At 36.9% G+C, this 14,085-nt stretch overlaps 1 protein-coding gene across 2 annotated transcripts in view; it reads left to right on the forward strand.

The window, feature by feature from the left end:
* The window catches only part of SMAD1 (SMAD family member 1), a 93,440-nt gene extending 87,911 nt beyond the window's left edge, over nt 1–5,529 (forward strand). The window contains exons 7-8 of one of the 2 annotated variants that reach the window (XM_074275466.1): nt 2,325–2,329; nt 4,025–5,529. In XM_074275466.1, the coding sequence (XP_074131567.1) occupies nt 2,325–2,329; nt 4,025–4,169 (150 nt within the window). In that variant the 3' untranslated portion in view covers nt 4,170–5,529. The remainder of the gene's footprint in view (nt 1–2,324; nt 2,330–4,024) is intronic. The other variant, XM_074275465.1, reaches the window with a different exon arrangement.
* Nucleotides 5,530–14,085: the final 8,556 nt, after the last annotated feature.

Here is a 14,085-nt window from a genome sequence, read left to right on the forward strand (position 1 = left end):
TTTTGGCAAAATTGTAGCCTTTCATTCTCAGGGACTTTCCTAAGTCAGTAGTTGCCAGATTCTTGACTTTTATTAATGAAAGCATATGATTGTGCTTCATTTTGAATGTCACCTAGGGAAAAATTGAGAGGCAGCTTGGTGGCACAGTGGATAGAGTGCTAGAGTACTTAGAGTCAGGAAGAGCTGAGATCAAATTCTGCCATAGATAGTATTTTATTAATTTTATTTTATGTGTGATTTTACTAATTTTTAAAAATGTCATTAATTTTTATTAATATTTTTTGCCTTAATTCATTGGAATAAGAAATGGCAAACCATTCCAGTGTTTTTACCAAGAAAAACCCACATGGAAGAGTTAAACATGACTAAATTACACAGGGATGAATTATTGAAGGTTTTTTGGTGGTGGTGATTGTTGTTGTTTTTAATCAAAAGCAAGTGAGAAGCCAAGTTCCTTAGCCCAGTAGCCAAGTTTCCCTTCCTCTATTTCCCTCTAGATGAACAGATTTCCCCCCCCCCCGCCTTTTTTTTTTTTTTTTTTTCTATACTCCAGCAAGGCCCCAAGAAGATGTAGAAATATAAGGATTTGAGTTGCCCTGGTAACCTTAGAAGATTATAGTTTTGAAAAAGCATCTCGTTATTTTAACTTTCCTTATGGGTGTTGACTTTGCCACTTTTGAGAATGCTTAGTGGGTAGAACGATATGGCAAAAACGCAGTTTACTTAGAAAATTAATTTGTAGTGTTAATGATAGGTCTCTTAGACAAAATATAAAAATTTTTGATAGCATTATACATGACTTAGTCTGTGAAATGGAATGGCTGCAATTGATTGTTCTATACCATTATTTTAAAATGATTACTTTCTTAGCTTTGTGGTCCCCAGATTCCATTAATTTAGGTTTTCTGCTTTTCTGCTTCAAACTCCAAAAAATACTTCTCATACATTTATCAACTGAAAAATCTTCCTTCTGTGCACTTTGAGGTACTGAAAAATGTTTAGAGGAGGAGGTTTTTTAATTTTAAAAACTAAATGATGGCATACAGAGTTCATAGTACAAAGCACTTAAGGACTTGACATCATTCCTCTGGACAGAACTCTAACTAGGAATTTCTGTACTTGAGGCAAGAGGTGGGAAAGAGGCCTTTAATTTCTAGGGAGAGGAGACTTGGGGGCTGCTGTGTGTGCCCACTGCAGGAGCAGAGCAGGGAGTGAGCAGCAGACTATCTGATAGCTTCTCCATTTAGCTGATTATTGCCAACTAGGTGCTTGTTAGGCCTTTAATGGTGGGTTTAGAGGCCCCCAGGATGGTACACAAGGGACTAGCACACCCTTTGCTACCCGCTCCTCTCTATCTATGCTTTCCTCTCACACAGACTAGAGCCATAGCAGCCTGCTTGTAGTTACTCAAACACAACTCTCCTTCCTCTCTCCATGGCCAAAATGCCTTGCCCCTTGACCTCATAGTTTGTCTGTCTTCTTTTGACCTCAGCTCAGACCCTGCTTTTTACAGGAAAACTTTACTTTTCTTTCCCATTGAGATTATCTTTCATTTATTCTGTGTATATAATTCTGTATGTTTATAATTATTTACACATAGACTTTGTTTCTTAAAGATAAGAAGGATATTTTTCATCTTTCCTTGTTTTTCTTTTGCTTAGCTTGATGCTGTGGTACTTGGTAAGCACTTAATAGGTCTTGTTGACTGGCTTCCTGTTTTAATTACCATTCCAGGTGGTTCTTGCTTACTTTCGCTCCTGGGCCCAAGTACTCAGCATCAGCCTACAGGAATCTCAGACATTTCAGGGCACCTCATCCCTGTTTCTCTCTATTCCTTCTCCCAGCCTTAGTACTCAGAGTGTATGAACTGTCCCAGCCCTAAAGGAAGGGAAGATGCTTGGTTTTTCAGTTTCCGAAGTTCCTATTGGAGGATTAACACTACAGTAACTAGTCTTGGAGTTTGTTTCCTTTGACCCCCTCAGCCTTCATTGCATGTACTTAGAGCTGCTTCCCCAATATTTGCCAGTGGGATGGCTTTTGACCCAACTGTAAATTCGATGACCACTAAATCCAGCATCAATTTCATCAATAGGGCTGAGGGTGGGGGTAGAATTAACTAAGATGTCTTGACCTGTCATCTTACCTGTAGCAAGAGCATTTACTTTGATTAGTTCATGGATACTAGGCTGTCCTAAGATGAGGATTAACCTTGTACTATTTAACTAATGGTGTTATTAGAGGGAATAAGCGAGTGTGAATGTGGAGCACTTTTAAACTCCAAAGTTGCTATTATTTAGGAGTCTTCATAGATAGTACTGGGAAAGATAAAGTATCTCCATTCATTATTGTCATTAAAAAATAATGTAGGCATTAAAGTAATAATTTAGGTGTCTTAACGTCAAATATGTTCCCATATAACCCACTTTCCCATGGTGAGGATTACTGGATTTAAAAAATACATCGAACTGTGACCAATGTGATGATGAGCAGCTGCTTGCATAGCTAGAACTTTCCAAATTGTGGAAGACCCAAGCAAGTTTGGGCTTAGTTAACTTGGCTTCAAGAACCAGGTCACTTCCAGAAACCAGGATAGAGTATTAGAGAAGGTTCTCCCTAATGCTAATACAGCTTTTATAAAAAAAACTTCTTCTGGATCACTTGCATAATCAGATATTTAGTACAAGACCAGAACTTGGTGGCTTGTTTTGTTTTGGTTTTGCTTCACTAGAAATACTCTTTTCTACATCTGCTTTGTCTTTCTAAATTTTTCTGAAATGATGGATTGATTTTTTTCCAAAATATCTACTTGTAGTTTGTCCCCCATTTCAGCATTTCAGTTCTTTTCCTTTCCTACTTAATCTAATTTTTCAGAATATCTATGACATCATCACTTGAAGGTCTCTACTAATGCAGATTGCAGGTCGTACTAGATGTTTTTATAAGTTGCTATACACAGAGAAATTAATTACTGGGGGGATTCACTTTTTGGAAGTGAATATAGATTGTTTTTCCGTGATGGGCCTGGGGTCCACTACTAGGATTGTACTTTGAGCATCTCCAGTGTGACACATACTGGAATAAATCTTTGGATTCAAAGAGTCCTTTCCTCTCTTAGCCTTTGTACCAAACAGAACTTTTGTATAGAAGTTAATAATACACAATGTAAATAGCTTATAAGATGAGATTTTGTTATATGAATCATTTCCATAATTAAGTATCACTTATGTTTCAGGCACTTTGCTAGGTGCTGGATTCAAAGATAGAATTTTTTAAAAAAGTTCCTATCCTTCAGTTTACATTTTATACTTTAAAATTTACTTTTTCCAGTTAATAAGCATTTATCCCCCTCCAAATAAACAAACCCTTAAAAAAAACCCTTCATAACAGATAACATAACAGGCACAATCAAGCAAAACAAAATCACACATCCATGTTCAGAAACTTATGTCTCATTTAAATCTTAAGTCCATTGTTTGTCTCTTCAGAAAGTGAGGAGCAGCCTTTGCATGATGAATTCTTCTGTAACACTTTACTTACTACTTTATTATTAAGACACTGCAAATATTATCCTCATTTTATACTTGAGAAAATTAAGACACAAGGAAGCAGAGAAGCTTCTCAGTCCACAACTAGCAAGATTTGAAGACAGCTCTTATGTAGAGCCATCTCGACTGGAATGGGAAAAGCAATGCATTGACTCCAAGAATCTAAGTTCACATACCGTGATCCTGAGCAAATCATTTAAAGATCACTGGTCCAGTTTCTCCTCTATAATGAGAAGGTTGTACTAGCTTAACCTCAAAGGTCCTTGTAACTGAATCTGTGTGCAATTTTGGTCAAAAAAGTATCTGGCACATACTTTCTCTGCTTTTTGTAATAAAGTCAGATAGTAAATAAAATGCTTTTTTAATCATAGTCACAGTATCTGAGACACCTGTTTATATATCCTGCCTTCCCTTTAGCAGATCCCACACTGTGCAGGTAACTGAGTGGCTCATTGATGTATCCTCTGTTTTGTTTGCAGGGACTGGGGAGCAGAATACCACCGGCAGGATGTGACCAGCACTCCCTGCTGGATCGAGATCCATTTGCATGGTCCTCTCCAGTGGCTGGATAAAGTTCTTACTCAGATGGGCTCACCTCATAATCCCATTTCATCTGTGTCATAAACGCCCCCCGTCCCCTCCCCAGGATTCTGCCTCTTTTGGAACTCTTGAGCCTTGCATGTACTTGAAAGGATGTATGAGTCAGACACCTTTACAAACTGCCAACAGGGCTGAAAAGGAGCCTTGCTAATACTTGACCTCTGTGACCAACTGTTGGATTCAGAAACCAGAACCGTTGTAACATACTGTCGGTATCAAGAACTCATTTCGTTTACATTGTAACATTCTCTTGTAAAGTCGACTGGATGCAGATCTTTCAGCGGGGTTTTGTGTATCGCTCAAGAAGAAACGGCCAAATGAGGGACGATTCGTCCGAGGGACAAGTGTTCCTAAGAGATCCATTTGTATTTGGCACTTTCAAGGGCATCGTTTGGCAGGTGTTTAGCATTAAGCCGTTAGTCTCTCTGAAGTGTGTGTTTTTTTTTTTTTTTTTTTTTTTTTGTTTTGTTTTTTTTAATCCGGTTGGGAGCCCATGATGACAGTCTCCTTTTTTTAATGGGCTTTTCATGATATATAATTTTTTTTTTTAAACAAACTATTTGTTTAGTAAGAATTCCTGGGTTCTTTTTTTTGTTTGTTTGTTTTTTAAGTAAAGGTTAATCTTGATGATATAATGTGTAATAGTCTTTCTAAAATTTGTGGGCTGACCACACTGCTGTCACAATAATGTTAGCATCTGCTCTCTGCTAAATGTGTATGTACAGTGTATTTGGAAGTTTAGAATTGATTAGACTAGAGGATTTTAGGAGTATTGGGGATGGGGGGTGGGGGGAGGGGAAGGGAATGTGGCAACTGAAAATGTAGACCATACTGTAAACCCAGTTTCTTAGTTTAAAGAAACAAACTGATGTCTGAACTTTTACTGTGCATTTCATTTAATTTTTATAGTAATTTTATCCTATTTTAAACCCCCTTTTTTTTTTTTGCGTTATCCCTAAACGAGCAGTTATGCAACTGAGTAATCCATGTTATCTTTGGAAAAAAAAAATAACCAATTACCAGTGTCAGGAAATGGACTCTCCTTCAAAATATTGTACAATGTACTTGGATTGACTGAGCATTTTTACATAGTTTACATTAACAAGTTGGCTTTAATCTGTAAATGCATTATTTTTTGCCAAACCTAATCACTGTTTAAATGTTTGGAGGATTTAAAGGAACACCCCTGTTTTGAATTCCTTTCAAACTTTAAAATTATTTTTATTTTCAAGTTTTTTTTGTACTATGTTTGGTTTTTTTTTTTTTCTGCTAATCTTTTATATTCACTTAAGCTGTAGTACTTTCAGTACTTTTATTCCAAAACTAGTGGGTCTTCTCTACTGGAAATTTTCAATAAACCTATCATTGCTTACTTTGATTAAAATTTTTGTGTTATCAGTTTTTCCAAGTCCATTTTCATGATCATTCAGGTTTTCTGCTTTTCTGAAAGATTTGTGAACTAGTTCAAGTCAAGTAGGTAATGGTCCACATCTTCACATGTGGACTAAATCGATGCTTAAAATTAGTAGATTTAGAGATAGATGAAAGGACTATGAGTCTTCTCCCTCCCTCAACCCTTATCATTTTATAGATGAAGAAATCTAGCTCCAGAAAGATGGGTCACAGGGAGCAAATTGAAGAATTGGGATTTGAGTCTTGGTTTTCCAGTTCCAAATTCAAAGTTATTTCTACTACTGAGAAAGAAGCATTGAATCATGAAAGGGGGAGGGTATTCTGTAGTTTGCTTGTGTTTGGGGTGGATTTTTTTTTTTTTTGGTCTGTTTTTTTTTTTTTCTTTTCAGTACACTTTACAAATCTACTGACAGATTTAGAATTACTGATTGAGAACTTCAGGTATATGTATTTCATGATTAGTGATTTAATATACTTAAATATGAATTTGAGAAAGATTAGGGATAAGAAAATGAATGAGATGAATTCAGAGGAGATACATGTTTGTCTCTGCCTGTGTGAACCACCAAGTTGAAAAAAAAGCAATGGTTTTCTTAGTTCACTTTAAAAAAATGCTGCCATACCTGAAGACATTTCTTGAGTATATTTTCACAACTGGTCTCAGGTGTGAAGATTGATGAAAGTATTCATGATCTGAAGAGGTAACTTAAAATAGGAAGACAACTGGACTATCTAGAGGCAAAAGCTGTATGGAAAAGAACCAATGGGGAGAGATCTCTCTCTCTCTCTCTCTCTCTCTCTCTCTCTCTCTCTCTCTCTCTCTCTCTCTCTCTCTCTCTCTCTCTCTCTCTCTCTCTCTCTCTTTCTTTCTCTACTTTCTCTTTCTTTCTCTACTTTCTCTCTCCTCTCTCTGTCTCTCTCTCTCTGTCTCTCTCTCTCTCTCTCTCTCTCTCTCTTTCTTTCTCTACTTTCTCTCTCCTCTCTCTCTCTCTCTCTCTTTCTTTCTCTACTTTCTCTCTCTCTTCTCTCTCTCTCTCTCTCTCTCTCTCTCTCTCTCTCTCGCTCTCTCTCTCTCTCTCTCTCTCTCTCTCTCTCTCTTCTCTCTCTTCTCTCTCTCTCCTTTCTTTCTCTCTCTCTCCTTTCTTTCTCTCTCTCTCTTTCTCTGGATTGGAAAAGAATTGCTGACTTCTTAGTATGGTATTCATCTGAACCTGTTTTTAAGAGTATAATTTTTGAAATCAGAGAATTTGAAACTTACCAATGCCCATGATTTTCTTTTTCAAATAACCTGCTATCTGATACCAATGAATTTGGGTTTTTGGGGGTTTTTTTGGGGGGATGACCTCTTTATTCCTATTAACTTTCCTCTTGATTTGTCCTGACATTTTTGTCTGTTGAAATCTATTTGGTTTTTAATTGGGTAATCCTATGTATTACTTATGCCTCCTGGCTTTCTTTCATCCACACATCTGATAAGCATGATACTCATGCCTTTAAGCCATTGATAAAGTGAATAACTCCGAGCCAAACAGATACTTGCAGAACTACTGAGGTTTTTCAGGTTGATACAGAATCATAAATCACTGTTAACTTTGAGCCTGATTATTCAATCAGTTCCAAATTCCCCCATCTGTACAGTTATCTAGTCCACATCTTTTTGTTTTGGTTCCCCAAGGAAAACTTTTTCAAGTGCTTTGCTAAGACTGAAATCTATTTTACCACCTCTATAAAGAGGAAAAGAAAGGGGTTCATAGACACCAGATGTTATGCGCCTTAGCATTCTCTTGCGCTAGTTGATTTCAGTAAAATAAAGAAAAAAGGTGAAATGTAAGTAAACTAGTTATTGAATTTCCTAGATTTACAAGTCTAGTAACCCCGCTGAAAAGGTGGGTCTGAATATCACCTAGCCCTGGGCAAGTTATGTAAGGACTATTTCTTGATGACCTCTGGTTCTTTCTGCTGCTCATTCTATGATGCTCTGATCTAGAAGGAATTTGGGGCAGTAAGGTAAAGAAAATTACAATCGGCTCTTTGAAGACTGTCTTCCTGGAAAGGCAAAAATGTGCATAGTGTTAAGCTCCATGTTAAAATAGTAATCTCTTGTTAATTGCAGGCTTCCAACTGGAGCCACTTCTGTGGATTACAACCAGGTTTTGTGTTATCTTCCTTCCCACCCAGTCTACAGCAGCTTCTTCCTGCTTGTGGGATGTTTAGATGTAACTTTTAGTTACATGTTGGATCACTGTATTGTGTGATTCCTCCAGCCGCCCACCCTTATCATTCCCATATGTTTTGTCTTTGCTTTGGCCCCCATTTTACTGGGTGAGATTTTATCTTTGCTCCAAAGATAATCTCCGCTTTATAGATGAGCCCAGGGCTCTCTTTCATGTCAGAGTTAGCTTTCTGGTCTTAAGACAACTAAAGAGAAGAGCTTCCTTCATCATGTGGTCCTGAGATTATGGGATTTTTGTGTCCCTGAATGTATGAATTTTCATATGATTTGCCAACTGTGCTTGAGCCCGCTTTAATGTTAAAATGTGTGGATCTGAACCTCTTTTGCTTTGGGAAAGGCATTTATTTTTGCCTCCTCTTCTCCCGCCTGTTTCACTACAGAAGCGGTCCAGCCTGGATCCCGTCCTGCCATCCCAGTTCACACAGCTGGAGGATGGCAAGATGGTTTTCCACTCACTTCCAGCACACCCCGTAACACTTGCTCCTGCCTTTTATTTCTCTCCTATATTAGCACATCTCTGCTCTTTCTTTGGTCAGCAAAGGTTACTGGGCTAGTCTGATTTGCTAGCTGCTTTTTCACTCCCTCCGTTCAGGACACTGAAGTCTCTTAGGTTGTTTCTGGAGATTCATGATTCATATCTGTGTAAACTGGCAGCCACTTTACCCTGGGCCTCTGCCTAAGTACACAGCAGAGTCTACCGTTACCCGGCTCGCTATATTAATATCTCCCTTGTATTTCTAGTAAAAGCCATCTGCTGAAGTTCCCACTAACCCTTCCTCACCCCCACCTTGTACTCGAGACTAACATTGATGCAGGTTCTTTGAAAAAAGAATGGAAGAATGAGTGAATTTAACATTTATAAGGGAAATAATTTCATTTAAACATAAGATTCACCCAGTGCATAAGGTTTTCATCTGGGCTACAGAAATTTTTCCAAAGATAATCTCCACTTTATAGATTAGCCCTGAAGACCCTTCCATGTCAGAACGGATTTTTTTGATTTTTAAGAAAGTCCTCAGAGATGCTTACAATGAGTTCTGATATTTATCTATCTTAAAAATGAGGGGAGATGATGATGATCCTTCTACAGACTTATGGACATCTATATTTCAGGAGATTTTAAACATATATATATTCAAATGGTTGATTTTTTTTTTTTCTTAAACATATGTATCAGGGTGAGGGGGCACCTAATGGCACAGTGGATAGAACACCATGATGGAGTCAGGAGGAATGTGATATTTAAAACACTAGCCATGTGACCCTGGGCAAGTCACTTAACCCCAGTTGCCTTACCCTCCCCCCAAAAAATTTATATGTGAAAGTTTGTTCTTAACTCTCAAAACTCAGTTCATTGAGAAGCTCATAGATCCAATTCACTTCATAATTACAATTATAGTAGATGGAGCACCAGACCTGGCAGGAAGACCTGAATTAGAATCCAGCCTGCTGACCAGTTTAACCTCAGTTTCCTCATGTGTAAAATGAGCTGAAGATGGAAATAAATCACTTCAGTATCTTTGCTAAAAAAAAAAAAAAAAAAAAAAAAAAAAAAAACCAAATAAGGTCACAAAGAATCAGACACAACTAACCATCTAAACAATAACAACAACCGAATTTTTAATGCAACTGTAAGTATTCTTATAAATACAAACAAGTGGTTTCAAATTTAGATCACATGTAGCAAGGGAGATAATTCCTAACTCCTGATTACTAGAATCTGTTTCTCCTCTTTGTGGAGGACTCATGAAATTCTCCTGAGGCATAATGGGGATGCCTGGAAGGAACTTCTGGAATCCTTGAGTTAGTAGGACAGTTAATGTGTAATCTATTTTTTTTTTTTTTCCCCCCTGAGGCTGGGGTTAAGTGACTTGCCCAGGGTCACACAGCTAGGAAGTGTTAAGTGTCTGAGACCAGATTTGAACTCTGGTCCTCCTGAATTCAGGGCTGGTGCTCTATCCACTGCGCCACCTAGCTGCCCCCTGTAATCTATTTTAAAGCAAGCATGATAAAATGACAGTTTGGAGTTTAATGTAAAATCATCTTTTGTGTTTTCTATATGTGGAAAGAATATTTAAAATTTAAATAATAAAATCTTCTTCACAAACTCCAAATCTCCCCACCCATTAAAAAAATCAGACTTTATTTTTATTATTATTATTATTTTTTTTTTTTAGTATTGGGCATTTAGAAAAATAAGAATTATTTCACATAAAACAGATTGCAAGAACTAATTAAATGTGATTTTAAAACTGATTTGGACAGATTAATGATGCTTTAAAATTTGTTTTTTGATTCTGATCTTCATCTTTTTATTTTTAAACATGATTCACATCTGCTTATGTGGAGGACTCACCTCAAGTCCTATGTGTTGGACCTGAGTTTTCTTCTCTCTGCTTTTTAAAAAAACAGGGTGAGAATTGGTCTTGACTCACTGTATTGCCATCCAGGAAAAACCCAAGAGGTGAGTGTAAGGGAGATGAAACTCAATTATTATTTTTTTATCATGTTTTTTATTATCATGTTCCAAATCCCAAAGAGCTTAAAATAGCTTTTTTATATCTAGAGTCATTAGGTCTTCAAAGGACTTTATATGCATAATCTCATCATCTGGATATATTGCAGTATAGATTCTTCATTGATAAAATTGAGGTTAGAGAGACTAGTTTTCTCAACTGTGGTCCACATCTGGGTGGGGTTTATGAGGGACAGGTTGGGACACAAAGTTCTCTGGGTGGGAGGCATGAGCAATGGCCAAAATTACTGTGTATGTAGAGGATGTTCCTGTCACAAAATAGATCCATTATTCAGAAGAAAACAGTCCAATTCAAAGGCAACAAAAGAGAAAACTGAAAAAAAATTCACTCTAATTGATCAGAATGGCAGAAGGATAGCATGTTGTGACTGCGCCCTAGAAACATGCAGCAGGGAATCATGGATCACCAATCTTCCTTTTACAGTTGTTGGGCAAATCTTGCCAGAAGAGAGAGAATGAGTCTGTGAGTAGGGTAAGAATCCACAGTTTCCTCTGTGGAAATAGACATCAGAGGCTTACCAGTGGTCAGCCTCTGGAACAGTGACTATTACTCTCAAAGGCCCCTCCAGTTCTAGATCACTGTGCCTTAGTCCCAGGCTTCCCACCCACCTATAGGGAGAGAAGTACTGAGCCCCAATAGATTCTTTGCTTAGAATTAAGGTGACCATCCTACTATTTCCTATAATTAGCTAGCCTATCCTGGCATGAAGGTATAAAAATTTGGGGGACCAGCTATAGCTTCATATTTTCTGTTTCACTTTTAAAAAGAGGAATCAGAACATGATTTTTTTTTCTTTTCCCTTTTGATCTGACTTTTCTTGGGCAGATGATAAATATGGAAATATGTTCAGAAGAATTACACATTTAACTTGTATTGGATAGCTTGCTGTCTGGGAGAAGGTGGGGAGGAAGGAGGGAGAAAAATTTGGAACACAAGATTTTGCAAAAGTGAATGAATGTGAAAACTCTCTTTGCATATGTTTGGGGGAGAAAAGCTATTAAAATAAATAAATGCTAGGATCATTAAAAGAAAAAAAAAAAGGAGTCCAAAAACTTGAGTTCTGATCCTGCATGTCTTTGAGCCAGTCACTTATCCCCTAAGTGGCCTTAGTTCTCTTAGCCATAAAATGGAAATATTGAACTAGAAGACCTGTAAGTGTCATTCCATTTCTAAATCTTTGATCTGTGAGTACCCAGAAAGTACCCTTAATATAGGGTGGGGTGGGGTAATTGTCTCCTTGGAGGCACCATAAGTGGATCTTCCACTTTCTACTCAAGTGTCTTCTGCTCTACTGTCTTCAAAAAACTATTACTCCATGTTCAGGTTACTCTATGGGTCCATGATCCTAAAGTTAAACTCATGAGTCCCCATCAGTGTGTTTACTTTTTAATAGTGAGCCAGAGGCAGTAAAGGCATTTTTTTTTTGAAATGGTATGAAAGGATAGGAATTAAACCTACTATGTCATTTGTATAGAAAACTCCCAGATGAGAAACCAAGAGACTTGACATGAGAAGTCAAATTAATTTTGAATATATATCCAAAGAAATATGACAGCCTCTACATTTCATTGATTGTAATCACCCCAGAGTAGAATTTATGTCTACATCACTTAGCAATAGGATGACAAAATCCAAAGCTATTTTTAAAAATACCAATTAAGAACAAGAAGAATCCACTCAACGGAATAAACAACGAAGCATGAAAGTCCAAACTTCAAGAAATATTTGTGGATTCCACAGAACTTCACTCTTTCAAGATTTGCCAGATCTCTCAGATTTGTCTTAAATGATTCAGATGTTGGAATTTTTGGAGGCACTTTCCAAAAGCCTTAGAAAGTAGACTCTATCTTCCCCATGGCAGTATCCCAGCCAAAAACTGATCTGAGGAGCTCGTGAAATCTTCCATCTCATTGAGCAATAGTATTACTTCTCATTGGTTTTTCAGAACTTGAAAGTCATTTCAGAAGAACAAAAGATCAGAAGCCTGATTTTTGAAAGAGTATTTCTTTTGTATTTATTCCTGATGACATTTGGCGCTAAGCAAGGCACATAATAGACAGACATTCAAATAATAATCCTTAATGGAAACTATGACCTTCCACCAATACCATCTGTGCAAGGAAAATTTTCAAAATCTATTCCCACAGAGAACAATTTGGTTTACATTTCAATGCCCTCATGTTTTGAATCATAGGATGAGAGACTATAGATTTAGAAAAGGAAAGAGCTAAAAAGACTTCTAGTCATTTTATTGATTAGGGAATAGGTCCAGAAAGGTTGAGTGATTTCCCTAAGGTTACAGAGATAATGACTGTCAGAATTTTAATGCAGCACCTCAGTCTCTAAAACCAGTGTTCTTTCTACCACACCATGCATTCATAGTTAATGTTCATTCAACAAGTATTTATTAAGTGCTTATTATATGATAGGCATATAATATGTTAACATGCATGTGATATATTAACACACGCATGTGATAATTCTAACATGTTTGTTAGCACATGTTAAGTACACACACAAAACCAAAACAATCCCTGAAAACAAGAAGCTTGATGCTTCTAATATGTCCACAAAAAGATAAATGCAAAAGAGACATACAATCATTATAAAGTCACTTGCAAGCCAGGGAGGATATTAACAATGAAAGGACCAAGAAAACTTTCCAGGAGAAGCCTTAGCTCCTACTACACTTGTTCTGGTTTCTCACTATAACTTTTATTTTATTTTTTTCAGAAAATCTTATATTTTTTATTTTTGGATCACCTTTTGTAATAGGCCAGACTTGTCTTGTCTTAGAATTGAAATGCAAGACTAGAGTGAAATGAGACACTCATAGTCCATCTAACCATTAGCAAAAATTGATTTACTTAGTAGAAGGTGACACCTGAGCAAGAAGGGACTGTATTCCAGGTGTATATAAAGGTATGAAGGTAAGATGTCTATCTTAATCTGCTCCACATTCAATGTCATCTAAAATTTTCTTGAGGGAAAAAGGGGGTCATGAGTGGAAAATGCTTAAAGAAGCTCTGGCATAGAAGACAAGAAAAAAGGGGGGGTTGTTTGGTTGGCTTTTTTTGGGTGTGTGCTCCATTGGAGGGGAAAAAAAGGCTCAAGAAAAGAGAGAAAGAACCACTGTTAGAACAGTGATGATGGGCATCTGAGAGGACGAATATACCTGTTTCTTTACCTTTATCTCATATTTGGATTGGAATGCACAAAACTATGAAATTGATACAAAAGTTCATAGGATCAGAGATTTAGAGCTGGAAGGAATCTTTATAGACATTTTAATCAAGTCCTTTATGTTACAGATGGGGAAACAGAGACCTAGAAAAGTTAAATAGTTTTCTTAAAGCCACATAGGAAGTGGATCATCTTGGATTTGAATTCATATTTTCTTCCTCCAAATTTATCACGTGTTAACTTAGATAAAAATTCCTTCCCAAGAAAGAAGATAATAAAAAAGTACCCAGATATCCATGTTAAATTCAAAGCATTAGGCCCAAATTACATCACCAGATACTGAAAGTATAGCAGAAATGATTGCTGTCACTCCAATAACTTTTGAAAAAACTATGAAATCGAGGCAGAAGCCTTGTAGAAAGAAAGGTTTCTGATTTTCAAAAGAAAAGAGAAGAGAAATGGGGATTACGTTAGATTTCTGCAGAATTTTTGAATGTTACAATTTTAAAGTTGGATAGAAATCATCTAGAAAAGAAAGGAGTAATCACAAAGAAACCTCCTGGTTATTAGGCTA

This window comes from Sminthopsis crassicaudata, chromosome 6, assembly GCF_048593235.1.
Source record: "Sminthopsis crassicaudata isolate SCR6 chromosome 6, ASM4859323v1, whole genome shotgun sequence".
Lineage (NCBI taxonomy): Eukaryota > Metazoa > Chordata > Mammalia > Dasyuromorphia > Dasyuridae > Sminthopsis > Sminthopsis crassicaudata.